A 21143-nucleotide genomic window follows, 5' to 3' on the forward strand; every position below is an offset into this window, starting at 1 on the left:
TGGTGATTAACAATGATGGGGTGAAAGTCAACCAGTGCCCTCTTTCAACTAGACAACGATTTTGCAGCAAAAATGGTTTGAGAAACTAGTTCCCAGGTCTTCTCCCTCCTCTCGAAGGAGCATTTATCCTGAAAAAGGTCATCTCCTTCTCTGCCTGTCCCTCTTCCTCAGCTCCTCTTTGCCAGCTGGTGTCTCTCCTTCCAGCTATCCCTGATGGAGTTCTGGACCCGGCCATCCGTGCTGACGAGGCAGGGAGTGAGGAGGACCTGTATGAGGACCTGCACAGCTCCAGCCACCACTACAGCCACCCTGGAGGGGGTGGTGAGCAGCTGGCCATCAATGAGGTAGGGCCAGGGCTGCATGGGTGAAGGGAAGGGACTGGGACAGATGGCTTGGCTGTCAGGATGAGTCCAGCATGCTCACACAGACCTAGATGTCCACAGGCTCTGTGTTCCAAGCAGATGGCAGTGGCACCAGCATGCACACAACACCATTTGAGCCTGTGGTTCTCCCTTTAGGATGTGGTATCTGCTAGCAGAGCTAACCCAAATACAGGGCCCACCCCTCTGCCCTTATGGACCTACAGGGAACCCAGAATGGCAGGCATGACTCAGGACCTACAATCAAAGTGTACTGGTCTATCCTACCCAATTCCTGGATGCAGGAACTCTGCTTGGTGGGAGGAAGGCCAGGGCTTAGCCCCCTCCCTCCAAGAAGTTTTCAGGACAGGATTGGGGGGAGTGAGGCAAGTGAAAATTGATTTCTTTCCTGTTGACTCCTAGAGCTCAAAACTTATTATTGTTGCTATGACAACTGTGTGCAAGTTACTCTTTTTTTTTCTCTTTCTGTTCCTACCTACGCAGAAGAAATTAGTGACAAACTTCCTCTAGGCAAAACTGGTTCCCATACCGAGGACTCCTTCTGCATTGTCCAAGGACAGAGAAATTTTGAGACCTTGACTCCTCTCTTTTTATCACTTATACTCCTATTTTCTCCCCTTCTTCGCTTTTAATTCAGGGGTGGGGGGCATTAAACATAATGTGGTCCATATCCCACATCCATAACAACACCATGTTCTCTTCCTAGTCATGAGCTACTATCTATTAATGCTTCATCAAAACCAGAATCTGACCACCCAGGATCTTACACCTCGGAAGGGATCAATTTACAGTTTGAGTGAATGAGTGGGCTGGTGGGCTTCTCAGAAACCCTCAAGGAGTGTCCTGTCCTTATTACCTACTTACTGGACAGATGGTTACAAACTGTTGATGGTGGATGAACTCTTTCCCCAGGCCCAGCTCTGAATAAATGATTTAAAACAGTCATTGAATAATGCTTTATTCAAGATCCATTTGTTAAAGAATACATATTCAAATAAGTTAAATAAGTTGATTTTTCCAATACATAAAGCCTTTCTTTAAGTGCTTCTCATAGGTTATTTTGAATGGAAGATGCCCTAAAATATGTCTTCTTAAGCAGAATTCACAGATAATGGTTTTTCTTGAAGTCTCAGGCTGCCCTCCTCAGTCTTGGGCCCCAGCCCTGGTGGAGAGCAGCATGGTGTAAGAGGGGAGAATCCGGACTTTGGGGCCTCCCACTCCTGGATGGGAGTTCCTCCCTGCCCAGTACCCTGCCTGGCATAAAGCTCTGAGCAGCTAACCCTCTGAATTCTGGTTTACTTAACTGTAAACAAGGATAGCCATGAGCTTACATAAGGACTAACTGAAATAACATAGATAACCTGGCATATGGTGGGTTGTCCAGCAATGAGGATGATAGTGAGGAAGGAATGCTAACATAAAGCTTTTAGAGACTCTGAACAGTTGTGGGGATATTTGATTAGCCATCAGTGCTGCATTGTTAGAGGTCTTGTGTCTGCTTTTCATAGTTGTGTATCTCCTACTTGAGGGTGAAATTCTGGTCTGTCATATCTTGCTGCTGGTAAGGAAGTGACTTCTGGGGCCCTTGACAAGTTATTCATTCTAAAAGGTTTTGGATAAGGAAAGCCAAGAGCCAGGAGTGCTCTAAGAGAACCAATAGCTGCTGGCAGAGGGCACCTCTATGAAGGAAATAAAGGTAATTTAGATCATGAATTGGATAGCACCTATTTTAGCTGCTTAGAGACTTTGTTTCTTGTTTGGTTCAAAGGTCTTTCTTGGTATTTGAGGTTCCTGAGTAGACGGGGGGTGATGTTGTATCTTATGTTTAAAGTGCTTGGTGCTTCATGGTACTTGTCTCTCCTGGACATGCCCCTGTGGGGAAGGACATGTCACATCATGCAGGAGGGCAGCCAGTCAGACTGGGGAGCCCCTCTCCAGTGATGCAGCAGCGAATGCAGGTGTCAGTGTCCACCAGGCTGCTCTCCTTCATGAGACCCACCAGCACTTCTAGATCCCTTTTCAGGGCAACATAGCATGAAGGGCAGGGCCTGGGTTTGGAGGCTGGCAGCACTGCATCTGCCCCCCCACCCTGCCACTGGACAGTGGAGGACATGTGGCCAGTCATCCAATCCTCAGGGCCTCAGTTTCCTCTGGTGGGATGGGTGTGTCACTTGAGCTGCACTGGCAGCTACAGGAGGGTCACTGTACCCAGGTGTATAAGGGACTTAGGAAAGGCAGCACCCATTTGTCAGCAGCATTGAATAGACCCACTTTATCAGAAACTGAAGAGATATAAAAGGTGATTCTGCAATAAGGCTACTTCACTTGGCCTTCCAAGAGCAGTGAAGCCCCACCATGAATGCCCTGAACACACCAACACTCACTGCTGGTTCACATGTGTGGCAAGCTGATTTGCTAGGGTCAACATGAGTTTCATACTTAGAGATTATAGCAGCAACAGATGTCAGAGAAAAGTCCATACTAAAGAATATTTATCTTGCTCTAAAATCACATATTCACTTATATTTTTTAGACACACATATCATGTTCTAAATTGTGACACTTTCTCGTTTGTATTGACCTCAGAAGAAGACACCACATCTCAGTTTCCTAAACAGAAGGGAGTTCAAACCATCCAGTCCAAAGCGCAGTAGACATAGGGGAGAATAATGAAGCATTTTTGTATTCTGGGTACAGAAGAAATGAGTGCATGTGCTCACAAACACATGCACATGCAGGTTTATGAGTGTGATGTGTATATGTGTGTGTTGAATGCATGTGACATATTTACTGAGCATGTAATTACTGTCAAGTAATGTCCCAGGCCCTGGGATACAGAATATATAGGAATGTTGAGGGTGGGGACAGGCAGTGCATGTCTGTGCGCTGACAAAAGTGAAAAGGGACACAATATCATATTCATTCTGTATTCTCTGCATCTCACTTGTGCCTTGCACCTCGTGATAGTCCAGACCCTGCAACATGAGTTAACTGCAGTGCCTAGAAGTGTTCCTTTTTTTTTTTTGAGCGTCATGCGGTCTGGTACCTTGTCCAGATGCCCATGACTGAGGCCTATGTCTGTTTGGCCAATTCCTCACCCTCTTCCCGGCCTTTCCCAGCCTTTCCCTGCCTCACGAGGCTCTGAGCATACTTTGCTGGGCTGGAGTCAGGCCTGAGGGTATCATTAGCCCAAGGATTTTTTTTCTGGGGTTGAGGGCTGAAAGGAAGAGGTGTCTTCTTTTCATTTCCACCAGTCCTACACCGCCCCCACCCCCCGCCCAGTTGTGAGATGGGACCAGAGGAGGGGAGGGCATGGCTCCTGGCCTGGGGTCTTCTGATGCCCCCTCCGTTGTGCTGTGGGTGGCAGCATCTCCCCTGGGGGCCAGGTCATGGCTGCATTAACAAAGGGCGCATGTGTGGAGCCAGTCTTCCCTAGTTCTGCCCACTACCTGACTCTGGCTCTAAGGGTCTTATTGTATCCAGGTCTGCTCCAAGCACCTGATGTCCCTGCTCTAGGAGGGCATGGAGGGGGCGTGCCAAGGACAGTTCCTGGATCCTCCTGCTGAGAAGAGATAAGTGTGAACTAGAGGGCAGTCAGACATAAATCTTGTCCTCTAACCTGGGGCTTAGAGCATAATAGGAGCTCTACCAATAATTAGGCCAGCACAGCGGGTGGGAAGCAGGACTGTCCTGGCCCACAGGCCATAGGGTAACCTGAGGATAGAAGACAGTCTTGCCATCCTCAAGCTCCCAGAAACTCTTTGTGGAACACTAAGAGGACACTCAGGACACCAGGCCAGCTTATGACCTCCCCCTCCATGGAGATAGTCTGACCTTCTCTCCAGGTGTTTCTGTCTTCCCCAGTGTCTGTGAGCCTGGAGATCCATCCCAAGGCCTACCTGGCTCTGGTACCCCTTGTGGCACCAGCCCAAGGGAAGAGCCTGATACTGGTCAGTGCCCCAGATACCTTTTCATGCCCTGTTGTTGGACAACAACCTCACTTAACTCTCCATGAGATGGGGTAGCAGGAGACCCTGGGCCAGGACTGTAAGTTGTCTGGTGGCCAGCACACCCAGAGCAGTTTTCCTCATCCATCCCCAAGCCACAGTGCTGGGGGCTTATCCCTCATCTGTCCAAACACCTATGTCACCTGTCCGTCTCCCTGCTAGTCCTGCCACTGGCAGTGCCTCCCTGCAACTCCCTGCTACCTCCTCCACTTACCCTCCCCTCCCTGGCTTGGAACCATTCAGTTTGAACCCCTCAAGGGCCACGGCCTTTGCTTTCAAGCTTTTCTGGCTTTGCTTTTTTGGTCATGAAACATACACAAAAAGGACGTTGTCATTGTGTTCCCTGATATCACCCCAGTTCACCAGGATCAAAAGTCTGGGTGCCGCCCGGCAAGGCAGTGGCCACCTCTTAGGTCTTGGTCCCAGCCCAGGTTCAGAGGTTCTTCTGCCCCAAGGTGGTCAGCTACAGGGGAGACAGAGGTCTTGTTCCAGAAATGGGCCATGCTGAAGCCCTAAAACAGGCCTCTGGGGCCAGTACAGCGTCAGGTAGAGTGCTATAGACCCACAGCCCTCAGCACTGTGCTGACCAGTGGATTCCCAGAACTGTCCTCTGTGCCTTTCTTCCTTGCTGTCCAGTGGCTCTGGAACCACAGGGGAACAATGAAACATCTGGCCTAAAGTCAGGACTTCTGAGCCACACCCTACCAAGAGGGCATGTCACACAGTCTTACAGAGGAGCCCTGGGATTTGGGGTGGCTGGGAGCCTTTGATGCCTTCTGTTACCCCACTATCCTCCTGAGAAATTGAGGGAGCAAATCTTAAGCCTAGTTTTCTGAACTGAAGAGAAACAGAAAAATGACTTTCCCCTCACAACCAGACAGATGGGAACAGAACCTTCAGATCTGAGGAGGGCAGCCAGCCTCTCTAGATGTAATCCTAGCCCTCCCCTGGCACACACACAGGTACCCACATGCGCACATATATCCCGGCACCTGCTTGGGGTGTTCAGCAGGATGGTGGTGTCCACAGGTGACTCATCTGTACTCACTCACATGCATGTAGTACTAACACACAGAAACCTCAATGTACAGGAAACAAAGTCACTCATGTGTGAACACCTGCCTCTGCACAAATTCCATGACTCCTTCTGACCCAGGAGGCCATAGTGTTGAGCATGGAGCCTGGAAATCTCTGAGCAGGTCTTTCTGATCTGCTTTTAAGTCTCCTTGGCCAGCTTGGCTGCATCCTTCTGATCCATCAGAGGGGCATGGTGACTGTGACAGAGCACATCTTTGTGGATGGAATGATAGACACCTGCTAAGTGTACAGCCTCTGTCAGGGAGGCAGTGGAAATTCCCCAGGAGGGAGCATAATAGGAGCTGACATAGGATACTCCTGCATAGCTGACACAGGATTTTTTTAAAAAGCTGCTGAACCACATGCAGAAGAATGAAATTGGGCCCTTAACTCACACCATACACAAAAATCAACTCAAAATGGATTAAAGACTTAAACCAAAAACCTGAAACCACAAAAGTACTAGAAGAAAATAGGGAAAAGCTTCTCGACATTGGTCTGGGCAATGTTATTTTGGATATGATGCCAAAAGCACATGTAACAAAAGCAAAAATAGATAAGTGGGATTACACCAGGCCTAAAAGCTTCTGTACATTAAAGGAAACTATCAACAGAGTGAAAAGGCAATCTGTGGAATGGGAGAATGTATTTGCAAACCATATATCTGATAAAGGATTAATATCCAAAATATATAAGTAATTCATACAACCCAGTAGCAAAAAACCCAAATAATCCATTTTTAAAATGGACAGAGGACCTGAATAGACATTTCTCAAAAGAAGATATACAAAATGGCCAACAGGTATATGGACAGATGTTCACCATTGCTAATCATCAGAGACATGCAAACCAAAATCACAATGAGATATCACCTCACATCTCTTAGAGTGGCTATTATTAAAAAGACAAAGGATAAGTGTTGGTGACAGTGTGGAGAAAAGGAAACCCTTATAAACTATTGGTGGGAATGTAGATTGGTACAGCCAGTATGGAAGCTCCTCAAAAAATTTAAAATAGAATTATTATGTGATCCAGCAATCATATTTGTGGGTGTTCCAAGAAAATGGGATCAGGATCTCGAAGAGATATCTGCACTCCCATCTTCTCTGCAGCATTATTCAGTAGCAAAGACATGGAAACAACCTAAGCACTCATTGCATGATGACTGGACAAGCAAAATGTGGTTTATATGCCATGGAATATTATTCAGCCTTTAAAAGGGAAAGCCCACCATTTGTGACATCACGGATGAACTTGGAGGACATTATGCTAAGTGAAATAAGCCAGACACAGAAAGATGAAAAGTGTGTCATCTTATTATATGTGTAATCTAAAAGTCAAACAAACTCATAGAAGCAGAAGATAGACAGGGGATTGCCTGGAGTTGAGGGAGGGAAAAATGGGGACATGTCAGCCAAAGTATACAAAGTTTCTGTTGTGCCAGATGACTAAGTTCTGGAGATCTAATGTGCAGCATGGTGACCATAGTTAAGGAGTACTGTGTTGTATACTTGAAGTGTGTGAAGTGGTTAGATCTTAGTGTTGTCACCACACACCACACACACACACACACACACACACACACACACACGAGAGGTGATAGGGTAATTAGCCTGATTGTGGTGATTATTGCACAATGTATACCCATTTCAAAACATCAAATTATATCTCTTAAATATATACAATTTTTGTCAGTTATACCTCAATAAAACGGTGGCGGGGGGGGGGGGGGGGGGGGAGAAGGGGAGTAGCCACTGAAGAAGCCAGCTGCTTTCCCAAAGGAACAAAATGCTGCTGGGATGGGTCAGTAAGGAGAAGTCCTGAGTCAGGACCTTCCTGGAGCACCTCCATGTGGGTGATGCCTCAGTCTGTCCTGACTCCACCATCCCTGTATTCCTAGGCGCTTTTATGAGTGAGCAAATTACCTGACCTTTGCGAGATGCATTGACTCCTGAAGTGGGGGCCACGACAGCTCTTGGTATTAGGGATCAGAGCCCCTGGCCTATCCCCATGGCCCGGTGCCCCAATACTGTGAAGCCTTGAGGCACCCCCACGCACCTCCTCCCACGCCCTGCCCCGAGCGCAGCGTGGCCCTCCGCGCCCGGTCAGTGTGGGGTCCCCGATCGCCGGGAGCGCGTCTAGGTCCCCCTAGGAACTCCCCCCACCCCCCCCCACCGTCAGGAGGCGCCCCGGGCAGGCCGCCTCGCACGCCCGTGCCTCCTCACCCCTCCCACCCCGGCTCCCCCGCCCTTGCGGCCGGCTCGGTTGCTAGGGCTGCGGGGCCTGGAGACGCGGCGCACACGTCGCGAGCGGAGCTGGAGAAGCCCCGGGCCCGGCGACCGCAGCGGCTCCGCCCCCCTCCGGGCGCTCCGGGCCGCCCTGCTCCCGCCCTATCGCGGCGGGATCTCCGGGCCGCACGGGGCTGGCAGGCCGGGGCCATGGCCAGAGCCCCGCAGTCCCGGCGACGCCCCGCGGCGCCCGGCAGCGCCCTGCGCGCCTTGCTGCGCTGCAACCTGCCCCCCGGCGCCCAGCGCGTGGTGGTCTTCGCTGTGCTGGCGCTCCTGGTCCTCATCAACGTCGTGCTGATATTCCTGCTGGCCTTCCGCTGACCGCCCGGGCAGGGCGCCGCGGGGGATCGCGCCGGGGTGAGTGGCGCCGCGCCGCGGAGCATCTTCCTTTTCAGCCGCGTCCTCCTCAGTGCCCGCAGTGGCCGGAGGTGCGCCGGCTGACCCCGCCTGGCCCTGGTCCCCCCCCTCCTCTGCCAGCTCCATGTGCCACGGCCCGGTGTGTGCGTGCGTCCCCCGGGTGGTGCGGCCCTGCAGGTGACTCTGGGGCCTGGTGACCCTTGTGCCACGGGGTTCTTCTGCCTGTCCTTTGTGCCGTGCGCGTGTGCGTGTACCTAAAATGGCGCGTCTCTACGTGTAACTGAGGATGCGGATGCAGCTGTGGACACGGCTGTCTGTGGTTGTCTGGAAAGTGTACGTGTGACTGCCGTGTGCGCGGAACTGGACATGCGTTTCTGTGTGGGTTGAAAAATGGGGAGATGAGTGGGCTCCTGTGCACGTGTCATCTGCCGTTGCTTTATCCAGGTTAGTGGTCTCGGCCAGCGTGCAGCTACTACGGGTAGAGCCCTGCCTGCATCCCTGGAACGTGGGCACTCTGAACACCCCCTCTCCCCTGCTGGGCTGCGGCCTGGAGGAGCTGAGCCATATTCCTTCCCAGACTGTCTGATTGGAATCCTCCACCGGCCTGCATGTGTGAGAGAGAGGAGGAGATAGGACAGGGTGGGCATGTGTGAGAGAGAGGAGGAGATAGGACAGGGTGGGAAGGGTGGTGAGTGGTCATCAAGAGCAGCTTTGAGGTAAAGCCTGGCTTCCTCCAGCCTGTCAAAGTCTCCAGGGCACAAGACTGGATCCTGCCCCCTCCCTCTCCCGACCTGCCCCCGGTAAACAGCCCATGTCTCAGAGCCAGCTTCTGCTCCCCACTGCCAGGCCAAGAATGAACCTGCAACCCTTGCCCCTCAGCCTACTGGACTCAAATCTGGGTTTCTGTGCAGCCGTACCTCAGACAGAGAGCTTCAGGAAGGGCCTCTGCCCAGAAACCCATCTAGTGTGGGCCCTGATGGCCTCTGGACTATCCTGGAGGTAGAATGCATGTCTGACCTCTTGGAGCTATATTTTATCTTGGTGACAGAGTGCCGCCCTTTTGTGGATCTATAGAGGAGCTTTGTGGCCCAGGGAGAGCACATGGTTACTGTGCGCATCAGTGAGGGAGACCAGGGGATTTGCTGAAGACTGTGAGTCTGTCAGGCTAACTCCTGTGCACAGCAAGGTACTAGGACAAGAAAGTGACAAATGTGACCAACCCCACCACCACCACCACCACCAAGGGCTTCTGGATAACTGGACAAGGCAGGTATTGGGGCTTGTCCATAAAGGTCAGGAACCATGGTCTCTCTGGGAAGCCTTACCTGTTTGTCCCATACCTGGAGCCCTTCCCCCCATAGCTATACAGGAAACCACTCTGTAGGATGTGCACCTCTCTGCAAGGGCTGGCAGAATAAAGCAGAAGGGGGAGTCATTGGGCCTTACAAGAGGGGCTTTTGCTCAGGGCTCACTTGAGAAAACCTGGAGTTAGAAGGAGGCACCTGGCCTGGTTAATATTAGTAGGAAACAACCTGGGAAGAGAAATGGTGGGAAGCTGGGCTGTGTGGGTATGTCTGAATTGCTTCCTCCCTGCCTGGGCTCCAGCAGTGAAGGCGGCATCCATGCTGTCTTAGAGACCTGCATGTGTATGTAGCTGGTGTGAACTGAGGGTGGAGAGCATATACCTGCAATATGGCATACTGCTCTCCAGAGATCAAAGTGTAGCATCCTGTTAGTGAGTATGTAAATGTGTGTTGGCAGGTGCATGTCAGGGTGTGTGCAGGAAGAGGGGGGTCTCGGAACACCCGCCTCTCAAGGATCAAAACTACCCAAATAGCCTATAGTCACATATTCCCTCCATCGTGATGCACACATTTGCCTGATGTCATACACACCCTCTGTCTTTATGCCCACACTCATCCATCGTCACACACACCTTCGGTCCTGATGCACATGCTTACCTGTGATCACTGTCCCTGAAAGAGGACATTCACCTGCAGCCCACATTCTCATTGGCTCACCCACACCACCCTTGAGTACTCTGTTTCTTCCTCGTCTTCAGGCAAGATCTTTCAAGGCCAGGAGTGGTAGCCTGCTTGTGTGGAGTGTGCCAGCTATGGGCTGCCCAGTCTAGTGCCTGCTCCCTAGGTACAGCAGGCTGGCTCCTTTCATGATGCCTTGCTGAGTCCTCTGGTCTCATCTTGTCATATTGCAGCCAGGAGGTCTTGATCCTGGGGGCCAGGCCTTCTTGCAGAAGAGGACATACCTGTAGTATGTCTTTTTAGCTGGGATGATTGCAATGGTCCCTTGAGGAGGCATGCAACCCCCCAGAAATAACCCAGTGCTTGGTGCCTGTGGTCTCTGGTGGGCCTTGGGCATCTGCAGCCCCTGAATGGCTGTTGCATGAGAGTAAATGTGCATATAATCATTCTGAGGAATGATTTCATCAGGGTTTGGAGTAGGCTCCATTCCCAGAACACATAAACTGAAGGTTTCTGAATGTGCTTGCTCAGGCCCTACCCTAGGGAAGGTTCCAGCCTGAGTGGGCTCTGGTACCAGGTGGCCTGCCCTACCCTTCACTCTGCCCATTCAGGGTTTGGGGGAAACATTTTAGCTACTGGAACTCTTAGGTGAAGACCCAGCTAGTCTTGCTGCAGCCCTGCTCTGGTTCCCATTTCAATCTGAAGAACACACACTGCCCTGGGAGCACCGAGGAAAGGTCCCATTGGACCTGAAGCCAAGGGAGGATTCACACTCATGAATGGGGGCAGAGGCAAGCAGCTCAGAGGAGGAAAGAGTTGGCGCAGACGGCCTGACTGGTGATGCTCTGCGGTAGTGACTGCTTAACCAAAGAGCCAGCCCATGGCTGTGATAGAACCAACACTTGGTCCCAGCAGAAAGGGGCATAGATCTCACCTCTTGTATAGCCCCCTGTCTACCCTTCCTCTTGTCCTAAGCACTCAGAGCCATTCATTATTCACGGAGCAGAAACTGAGCCCATGTTACAGGAAAGCAGGTGTCAGCCCAACAGGAAATGGAGCTCTGAGCACAAGGGCTGCCTGGGGGCTTGGTGGGGGGGGGGGGGGGGGGGGGGGGGCGGCGCGGAGTTCCATCTCCTCCTGATGTGAGGTCCATGATAGGAGCATCGCTCCTGATGTGAGGTCCATGGCCATGTTGGAGTAAGGAAACACACCAAGTTATTTCAGCAGAGAGAAATTAATATAAAGAATTATGAGCCAGTTTTAAAGTACTTGACTCCATAACCCAAGTGCACAAGAACAATCCTGAGGTATCTGTTACAGAGGTAGCAGCTGCAAGGTGAACCTACCTCTCCTACAGCTAGGGAATATAGGAAAGAGGTTGGAGTAATTAAAGCTGAGGATCCTGTAGGGCTTGAGACCTAGAAGTCTAAGGATAGGTGCTGCTCAGCTAGTGCTGGTGGATGTGGCAGGGGAGGGCCAAGAGACCGGTTCTGCCAGTGTTGGAAAAACACTGCAAACCAGATCCAGCTACCGTGATGGCTGGGAACCGCTGTCCCTGGGAGGAGTGGTGCTGTTGCTTGCCAGGTGACCTCACAGGTAATGCAAGTCCACAAGAAGCCAGCAGGAGGGAGCAAGCCCTTCTCCCTCCAGCCTTGTGGTACCCTCCAACACCACATTTGGAGAACCTAACAGGGAGCAGCTGGCACAGAAGAAATGTAACTTGCTGTGCCCAGCCCCAGCATCACAGAGCAGAGCAGAGATGATAAATGAAGCTGAGAACAATAATTTAATCACTAGTCCAATGGGGATGGGAGGAAGGTGTGCCCTGTGCAGGAGAGTGAGCAACATGCTTGCCTCTCAGATTCTGTGGCTCACCAGTATTCTAGTGGTCAAGTTCACTTCAGGCTTCATCATGAGCCCTGCCAGTCCAGACATGCCCAAGGCATAGTCCTGTTCCCTGAAGAATGGCTGGCTCAGGAGGAGCCTCCGTTCACTCCTTTGTAACATGAGTCAGGATCCCCTCTTCTCAGGGCTGCTGAGGGGTGGGGAGGCAGAAAACAGGAACACCCCGCCCCATGAGGAGGTCCCTGGCAGCTTTACCCCACTAATCTGCCTATCTGTGGCTCTCTTTACAGCTCATCAGTGATGGCAGTGTGGTCTGTGCTGAAGCACTCTGGGACCATGTCACCATGGATGACCAGGAACTGGGCTTCAAAGCTGGGGATGTCATCGAAGTAATGGATGCCACCAACAGAGAGTGGTGGTGGGGTCGTGTTGCTGATGGCGAGGGGTGGTTTCCAGCCAGCTTCGTGCGGGTATGGCACCAGCCTATGCTTTCTCTGGGTCCATAAGGAGCCAACTGGCTCTGCTCAGAAGTGCAGACCTGAAACTGCTCTGGGGTTAGAGGTGCTGGGCATGGACCCCCACCTACCTATGGCTGTGCCGGGACTGCAAGACTGCGGGCTGGAGATGGGAGGTGTGGGGACGGGGATGTGAAGAAGGCCAGCCACAGAATTGTGACACAACCTTCCTCCACCTGCAGACCATCACAAACTCCTGCCTGCCCCACCCCTCCCACCAGGGTGCCCTTGGTGTGCAGAAAGGAATGGGTCAGAAACGATGGTGTGTGGATTCCTCCAGGGGGAATCTGCATGTTAGAATGCCACCACCACAAACAACTCGGTGTATCAGGCATTTACTAAACACTTCAGAAAAGTTGGATAGGCATCTCAAACTTCCGCAACGCTCTGGGAGCTGGGAACAGCCACTTATACCTGAGAAAATTGAGGCTTGGACAAGTTAAGTCGTTAGCACAAAAGATCACAGGGAGGAGACCCAGAACCTACCTATGGTGGCCTTTGGTGTCCAAGGAAGGAACCCGGGTACCCTCAAAGGCCATGTAGAAGGCAGTGGGGAGTAGAGTTCTCAGACCTTGGGTTTCATTGCTTCCCCTGCCCCAGACCTCATGGATAAACGGCCCATTGTCCATCCCAAGCCTGTCCTAGTTCCAGGTCACAGAGCCAGAAAGGCCCCAATCACCCATTCACTTCTGTCACAGGCCCTAAGAGGGGCTGGAGTGAGCAGGCACTGGTTCGGAAACCTCCTAAGAGTGAGCATCCACTCTGCTCCCAGCACGGAGTCCAGCACCAGCGCGGGAGGGGGAGGGGGACAGAAGGCGACAGAGAGGGAGAGGGACAGAAGCTGGCGCCTCTGGAAGGGCTGGCGAGCCTCCGGTGTTGGGGGCAGGGGGCTGCCATGCCTACCTTCCTCCCAGCCTCAGTTTACCACTGCCCCCGCGTGCGGGCCACAGGGGCTGACCCTCCGGGCACTGACTGGCCACGTGCTGCCTGCAGCTACGGGTGAACCAGGACGAGCCCGCCGACGATGACACGTTGCGGGCTGGGGACGGCGGGGCCGAGGATGGAAGTGCCGAGGCACAGAGCAGCAAGGACCAGATGCGGACCAACGTCATCAACGAGATCCTCAGCACTGAGCGGGACTACATCAAGCATCTGCGGGACATCTGCGAGGTGAGGCCTGGCAGGAGGTGCGGAGGGTGGCGTGGGTGGACCAGAGAGAGACCTGACGGGCCATGGGCTGCAGGGCTACATCAGGCAGTGTCGCAAGCGTGCTGACATGTTCAGCGAGGAACAGCTGCGCACCATCTTTGGGAACATCGAGGACATCTACCGGTGCCAGAAGGCGTTCGTGAAGGCGCTAGAGCAGAGGTTCAACAGGGAGCGCCCCCACCTGAGCGAGCTGGGCGCCTGCTTCCTGGAGCACGTGAGCACGCCCTGCCCCAGCAACCTCTCTGCCCAGGGCCCATTCTCCAGGCCTCCCAGCCAGGCAGTCCCCCTCTGCCCTTCTTTGCTGGTGGTCCCCACTCCCCTGCACACACACACCCTGGCCCCCGAGCATGTAAGCCACCCTTTGCCCTTGGCTCCCATTCCTGCCTCCTCGCAGACAGAAGTGGGCCCTGCAGGCTAAAAGCCCAGGCAACTTGCTCTTCTCTTCCCAGAAGCTTCCAGGCCCCACTCCCCTAGTACCCAACCGCCTTCACCCTCCAGCGCTGTTTCAGCAATGTCTCTGCTTCTTTGGGAGGCAGACCAAGTCAGAGAAGGCTCCTTGGAGCAGGGGGCCTTAGGCATCAGCGGAAAAGGTTTTCTTGGGCTACAGGAAGTAGAAGGCAAAGCTGGGCGGGGCCACCTGCTGAGCATCCTCAGAGCTGTCATAGCAGATTCTGGGCTTCCTCACACAGTAAGAAAACTGGAATTTGTGTAATGTGTAGCACTTACTTCCACTCTAAATGCCAGTTGGATTGGTGATTTAATTGGATTTAATTGGATGGTGTGGGCTAGATGGACTCCTGGCCTTGCCTGGTAAGGAAGCACTTGTTTCTGTCTGTCTCCTGTGGCATTTATGTGGGGTTGAGCAGAGGATGCCAAGGCCAGCCCATCAAGGACAATATGGGTTCCTTCCTGGCTACTACCAGTGTATGTGGGGGTGGGGGTTGAGGGGGCTGTTGGAAGGGCCCTATTACCTGGCTCCAGTGGCAGGAGAACTGGAAGGGGAGACCTTAGATTCCCTGAGCAGGAATGGGTAGTGGGGTCAGAGCAGCTGAGTGAGTGTGGGATTTGGAGCCAGTTATGCAGCAGGCAGAGTTGTGATGGGGGCTGGAAGGGAGGGATAGGCACTTTATTGACATCACCCAGTGTGACCATCACAGCAACTGGCCAGTGAGCTTACTGCTGTTACCCTCCTTTCCCACCTAAGTCCATGAAGTCCTAGTCACTAAAGACCCAGTCTTTCTCTGGGTCAGGTAGATAGAACAACAACAAAAAAAAAAAAAAAAAAAAAAGAAAAAAAGAAAAAAGGCACAGTGAGTCTCATGTGCCTCATGTGTGTGTGTGTCTCAAGACAGACACAAGGGGCACCTGGGTGGCTCAGTTGGTTAAACATCTGACTCTTGATTTCAGCTCAGGTCATGATCTCGTGATTCGTGGGATTGAACCTGGTGTCAGGTTCTGCCCTGGCAGCGTGGAGCCTGCTTGGGATCTCTCTCCCTCTCTCTCTCTCTGCCCCTCCCCTACTCATGCTCTGTCTCTCTCTCTCTCAAAATAAATAAACATGAAAAAAAATTTTTTTAAACAATACACACACAATGTGGACGTATCTGTCACATGGTGAATGGATAAAGTGGCACTGGCTGCCCAGATATGAAGCCAGAGCTTTGTGAGGAAGAAGCAACACACCAGGGGGCACAGCCATAGACCCTGGAAGCCATTTAATCTCCCTTAATCTCCTTCTGTCTCTCTCTTCCTTTCAATCCTTCTCTCTGTCCTTCTCCCTCCCTCTCTCTCTCCTTGTCTCTGTCCCTCCCTCTCTCTCTCTTCTCCCTCTCTCTCCTTCTTTATCTCCTCTCTTCTCTCCCCTTCACTCTCCTTTCTCTCCCTTCTTCCCCCCAATCCTCTCTCCTCTCTATCCTTCTCTCTCTCTCTTCTTCCCCCCACTCCACTTTCCCCTTCTGTCTCTCCTTTCTTTCTCTTCTCTCCCTTCTTTCCCCTGTCCTCTCCCTCCTTCTCTCTCTCCTTTCTCTCTCTCTTTCTAGTTTTTGGCCTTGGTAGTGCTTCCTTATTAACATCATTGATTTCACCCAAAAAAAACCTGACATACAGTCAAAATATCTGCTGAGAAATCTGGGTGGTGACAGGACACACACATGCCTGAGTTTTCAGGTGTCTAATACCCCTGTGTCTAATTCCACATAGCTTGTGCCCAGTGACATGGATAGAGAGAGCCTGGGCCCTCTGAGCCCAGCTCCTGAGGGAAATACAGAGGCCCCTGCTCCCTCTCCTATGCTGTGCCCGAGTTGCCTGGGTGGCCTGAGGGAGCAGGAGGTCACCATCCTGACCTCCAGCTGTGCCCCCAGCAAGCAGACTTCCAGATCTACTCGGAGTACTGCAACAACCACCCCAATGCCTGTGTGGAGCTCTCCAGGCTTACCAAGCTCAGCAAGTATGTGTACTTCTTTGAGGCCTGCCGGTTACTGCAGAAGATGATAGATATCTCCCTGGACGGCTTTCTGCTGACACCGGTACAGAAGATCTGCAAGTACCCTCTGCAGCTGGCTGAGCTGCTCAAGTACACACCCCCCCAGCACAGGTAGGAGGCTGCTGGAGAGGGAGGGCAGTCTGAGGCTCTTCATGCCTTGGGTCAGCCAGAGTGTTGAGTTCTGACTGACAGCACATAGTAAAATAGTCCCTGCTGTCACATGCTGTCATTACAATGAAAGAAGAGGACAAAAATAGGATGTTAAGTTTTGTGGTGCCCAGACGCACCGTCTGGCATTGACAAGTGAAAACTGCCAAGGGCATAGCCCCAGAGGGAGGCAGCTCCACAGCCCCTCTCTGCCCTCCCTAGTACAACCTTCTTCCATGTCTGTTATGCCCCAGGGACTTCAAGGATGTGGAGGCAGCCTTACATGCCATGAAGAATGTGGCCCGGCTCATCAACGAACGGAAACGGAGGCTTGAAAACATTGACAAGATTGCTCAGTGGCAGAGCTCCATAGAGGATTGGGAGGTGAGGGCCCCACAGCTCGGAAAATACCGTGGGGCATGGCTCCTTGCTTTAAAATCACGCTTGCCTTTGAAAAATCTAGGAAGGAGCTGAAGTGGGAGTCATGCTCTGGGAGCTCGCAGTAGGAGAGCTGGTCCTCTGCCCAGGCCAACCCACTGGAGCATGCAGCTGCAGGCCTGGTGGCCTCTTTCCTGGTCAAGAGTGCCCAGCATGTGTGACATAGGATGCTGCTCCCAGTTCAGTCAGCTGGCCCAGCAGGAGGAGCTAGTCCTCAGCCCTCAAGGGACAGGCCAGATCCCCAAGTGGCAGTAACTACTGGGACTCCCAACAGAAGGGTTCAGGCCTGCCACAGCATGACCGAAAATGGATTGCCATGGGTTTTCATTCCATTCCTGATTCCATTCTTCAGGCTTGCACATGCCCCTTATATCCACCAGTCTTGCCTTCTGAAGCCACCCAGAGACCTGAACTAATGGGGACATTCCTGTCCTTTAGAGGCCTTCTCATCCTGCTCTTTCCACCCCCACCCACCAGCCATAAAATGTTATGAAAATACAGATTCCTGGACCCCACCCTAGAAACACAGAATTAGAATCCCTGGTGTCAGGGCTGAGCAGTGTAGTCTTTGGGGTTTTTTTGTTTGTTTGCTTGTTTTCTTTTCCTGGTGACTGGTTCTGAGGCCTAGCCCTGGCTAAGGACCCCTACAAACTCACTTATCCCAAACTGAATGGCTGCCAAGAACTGGCTATGGTTTGCATTTTCTAAGGAGGAACCAGAGTGAGGCTTGGCTTAGCCTGAAAGTTTGAGGTCTGATGATGGAGCTTCAGGTACTAACTACATTTAGCTAAGAAAACTTCATAAGCCCCTAAAGACAAGGCTCACAGGTGACTTGAGCCAGGTCTAATTATTCTTGAGCATAGCACTGTCTAATCGAAGTATCATGGGAGCCACATGGGTCATTTTAGATGTTCTAATAGCCATCTGGAAACAGAAAAAAAGCAGGTAAAATTAATTTTAATAATGTTTTATTTAAGTCAGCATATCCAAAGTGTTTCAACGTGTAAGCAACAAAATCATTAGTGAAATATTTCACATTCTTTATACTAAGTCTTCAAAATTGGTGCTTACATGACATCACAATAGGGATCAGCCACATTTCAAGTGTGCACATGACTGGCCGTCACTGGCCCCATTTTGCAGAGACAACTAGTAGGTTAAACCACCTTTTTACTCCTTAACACCCCACTGTGCCCACCACTGCCTTGGGCTTCAAGAGCAACCCCTCCCTCTGTGGCCTGCTGCTCACTGCAGACCCTAGTCCAGTGGGGGCCACAGGCAGACCAGGCCAGTGGGGAGCCTGCCCAACTCATGACAGAGGCAGGGGGCAGTGCCCAGTGGAGGGGGCTTCCCAGTTTGGGTACACTCAGCTCATAGTGTTCCTTGGGGTCCACCAGGGGGAAGATCTCCTGGTCAGGAGTTCGGAACTCATCTACTCAGGGGAGCTGACCCGTGTTACACAACCACAAGCCAAGAGCCAGCAGAGGATGTTTTTCCTCTTTGACCACCAGCTCATCTACTGCAAGAAGGTACCAGAGCTGCTGTGCCCTGCTGGACGAGCCGTTCAGAGCGGGAGTGGAGGGGGTGAAGCTGGGGGCTGGGAGTAGCTGCCAGAGAAAAGGAGCCACACACGTCCTGAGGACGTTCAGTACAGCAGGCCCTTCCCTGTTCAGGCCCATAGGACCAGGATGAGGATCGTTGTTTGTGAAGGAAGCCAAGTAGCCCGAGGACCATGGGGTGGCCCTCACAGTCTGACCAGGGTCCAGTGCTGTTGAGAACACCCTCCTTCATGACCTAGCCTCTGCTTGCTTCTAAAGCCACCTCAGCTCCCCCTGAGCCCTGGCATCCTCTGCTCCTGTTGCCTCTTCTTTGCCGTTAGCTTCTGCTCCTCTCAGCACATGGCCCAAGTGGCCCTGTTCAGGAAGCCCTCCCGGTCAACTGATAGTGGGCCCGGACCGGTAGGCCTGGTACTCTTCTGTTGTGCAGTATGGGCCCTGACCCACTGTCTCCATGGCTGCCTCTCTGTGAGGCAGTGGGTGCCCTCCAGGCTAGTCAGTAATTTCACTGAAGGCACGAGGCTCCTCCAGCATGGGTTCAGCACACAGCTGTGGGCCACACCACACTCTGCCCTTGTGAGCTTACCACCTGCTGGGAAAGTGGGTGTGCAGCCCGCTGGCCCTTCTGACTGCAGGGCAGGGGGTGAGGCATAAATAGGTCAGGAGAGTGGTTCAGAGGCCTGAGAGGTAAGGACTTGAAAAGCAGGATATAGAGCAGGAGCTCACAAAGTCTCTGGTAGGACCTTCTCCGCCGGGATGTGCTGTACTATAAGGGCCGAGTGGACATGGATGGCCTGGAGGTGGTGGACCTGGAGGACGGGAAAGATCGAGACCTCCACGTGAGTGTCAAGAATGCTTTCCGTCTGCTCTGCGGCACCACGGGAGAGAGTCACCTGCTGTGTGCCAGGAAGCCTGAGCAAAAACAACGCTGGCTCAAGGCCTTCGCCAGGGAGAGGGAGCAGGTGCGGCTGGACCAGGAGACAGGTGCGAGACCCCACTCAGCCTTGATCCACTGTGAGGGCCCACCCAGCCCTCCTCACCCCTGAATGCAAGGTCAGGACAACCTTGAGACTGCGAGGTAGCCATGTGCCACAACCCAGGGCAGCTCTTCATTTCAGCCCCAAGGCATGGCATGGTCTGTTGGCCTGTCCAGGTTTTTCTACCACACACACTCCATAAGGTGGGGGCCTTCTCAGTTGCAGAGACCTGATGAGGCCCCTTTCCAGCACAAAGCATTCAAGTAGGATTTGGGCATGGGCTTTGAGAAACCTCACCCACCCCAACATAAGCAAGATACCTCCCTGCTGCATTCCTTTTCTCTCCATGGGCCCCTGGACATCACACTCAGAATGACCAGATTGGCTCTTGGTCTGGGAAAGAGCCTCCACCATAGTGGAAAGGACACTAGATGCTGAATAATACATCAAGGACTGGGTCTGGATGAGAGATGGGGTAGGGCAAGGATGTAGGGAGGGCCCACTGAGCATCTCCTCTGCCTGGTTGGCCAAGGCAGGCTGGCCGAGCAGGATACTGAGCATCTGCAGCATGATGGGACACCAGACCCTGTGAGAGATGCAGGATACACCAGGTGCCGAGAGGCACAGGACAAGAGCAACACTGGCTGGGGAGGGGGAGGAGGTGGAAGTCAAGTCCTCAAAATAAGAAGAGGTCAAGCAGAGGTCTCATTTGGGGTCCTCCCTCCCAGGCTTTTCCATCACCGAGCTGCAGAGGAAGCAGGCCATGCTGAATGCCAGCAAGCAGCAGGCCACCGGGAAGCCCAAAGGTAAGTGGATGGTACCCTACCTCCTCCCACAGCAGCCTGGCCCTACTACCTGATCAAGATCAAACTCCTCTCTGACCCCCAGAACAAAGCCAGCTAGCATGTAGGTCCCATCTGCTGCCCACTGCCCTTTCCAGGTGTTTGTTCCCAAAGGTTGGTGGTAAGGGGCCACTGGTGACAAAGCTTTAATCAGTGTGCAGTTGATAATTTTGCTCTCAATCCCCTCACGTCCCCCAGAGCAGTAGCATTAATGACAGCACACCTCCCCAGGCAGGACTGCTTTCTGGCAGGCCTCCGTACAACCTCCTGGCAAGGAGCCCATATCCCCATTCCAACAGAGCTGATAAATGCCTGGCACGGGGCCTGTGCTATGGAGAAGCTCCAGGGCCCCACACCGTCCCAGGTTTCCTGGCCATCCCCTCTACAGTGGCTCAGGCCACTGGATGTGGTCAGCCCCATGAAGGAACTTCCCTCCCATGGGATGGGACCCATTCCACCCCCTACCAAGCAGAGGCTGCCATTCTGCCATGTGACACCTGGCTCCCTAGGCACCTATGATCCCTGCTTTCTTTTCCTGCTCAGCCCTCAGCCGGCCCTACTACCTGGCACGCCAGAAGCACCCAGCACTGCCGGCCAGCCTGCCCCAGCAACAGGTCTTGGTACTGGCAGAGCCCAAGCGGAAGCCATCCACCTTCTGGCACAGCATTAGCCGGCTGGCACCGTTCCGCAAGTGAGCCAGCCCCCACCTGACAGCACCATATGGACCTGTCCCTCCAGTGGGCCTCCAGCTTTTTCTCCCTGAGGCCCACAGCATGTGGCCTCCTCTGCCTGTCATGTGCACTGGAAGTTACAGGCTGAGGGAGGGAACTGCTCGGTGCCCCATTCTTCGTTTCTTCCCCACCACTGGTGCACTGAAGACACCAGCTGGAGGGGCAGGGGCCCACAGCGGTGAGCCTTCCACCATCCTCTGGACCTCTATGGGGCCTCCTGGGAGCCACAGCTCAGAGCCACCGGCCAGGTCAACACGCGTGAGAGGACTGGCCACTCTGGACCCTCTTCTCTGGACATCTTATTATCCCT

General features: G+C 52.9%; 1 protein-coding gene across 1 annotated transcript in view; it reads left to right on the forward strand.

Annotated features, from left to right (window-relative positions):
* Window positions 1-20797, forward strand: part of ARHGEF4 (Rho guanine nucleotide exchange factor 4) — a 176270-nt gene extending 155473 nt beyond the window's left edge. The window contains exons 3-12 of the mRNA XM_032594386.1: window positions 205-344; window positions 12227-12406; window positions 13445-13621; window positions 13695-13874; window positions 16021-16253; window positions 16544-16673; window positions 18125-18256; window positions 19024-19267; window positions 19989-20066; window positions 20646-20797. Of these exons, the coding sequence (XP_032450277.1) occupies window positions 205-344; window positions 12227-12406; window positions 13445-13621; window positions 13695-13874; window positions 16021-16253; window positions 16544-16673; window positions 18125-18256; window positions 19024-19267; window positions 19989-20066; window positions 20646-20797 (1646 nt within the window). The remainder of the gene's footprint in view (window positions 1-204; window positions 345-12226; window positions 12407-13444; window positions 13622-13694; window positions 13875-16020; window positions 16254-16543; window positions 16674-18124; window positions 18257-19023; window positions 19268-19988; window positions 20067-20645) is intronic.
* The last annotated feature ends 346 nt before the right edge of the window (window positions 20798-21143 follow it).

This window comes from Lynx canadensis, chromosome C1 (assembly GCF_007474595.2).
Source record: "Lynx canadensis isolate LIC74 chromosome C1, mLynCan4.pri.v2, whole genome shotgun sequence".
NCBI classification, from domain to species: domain Eukaryota; kingdom Metazoa; phylum Chordata; class Mammalia; order Carnivora; family Felidae; genus Lynx; species Lynx canadensis.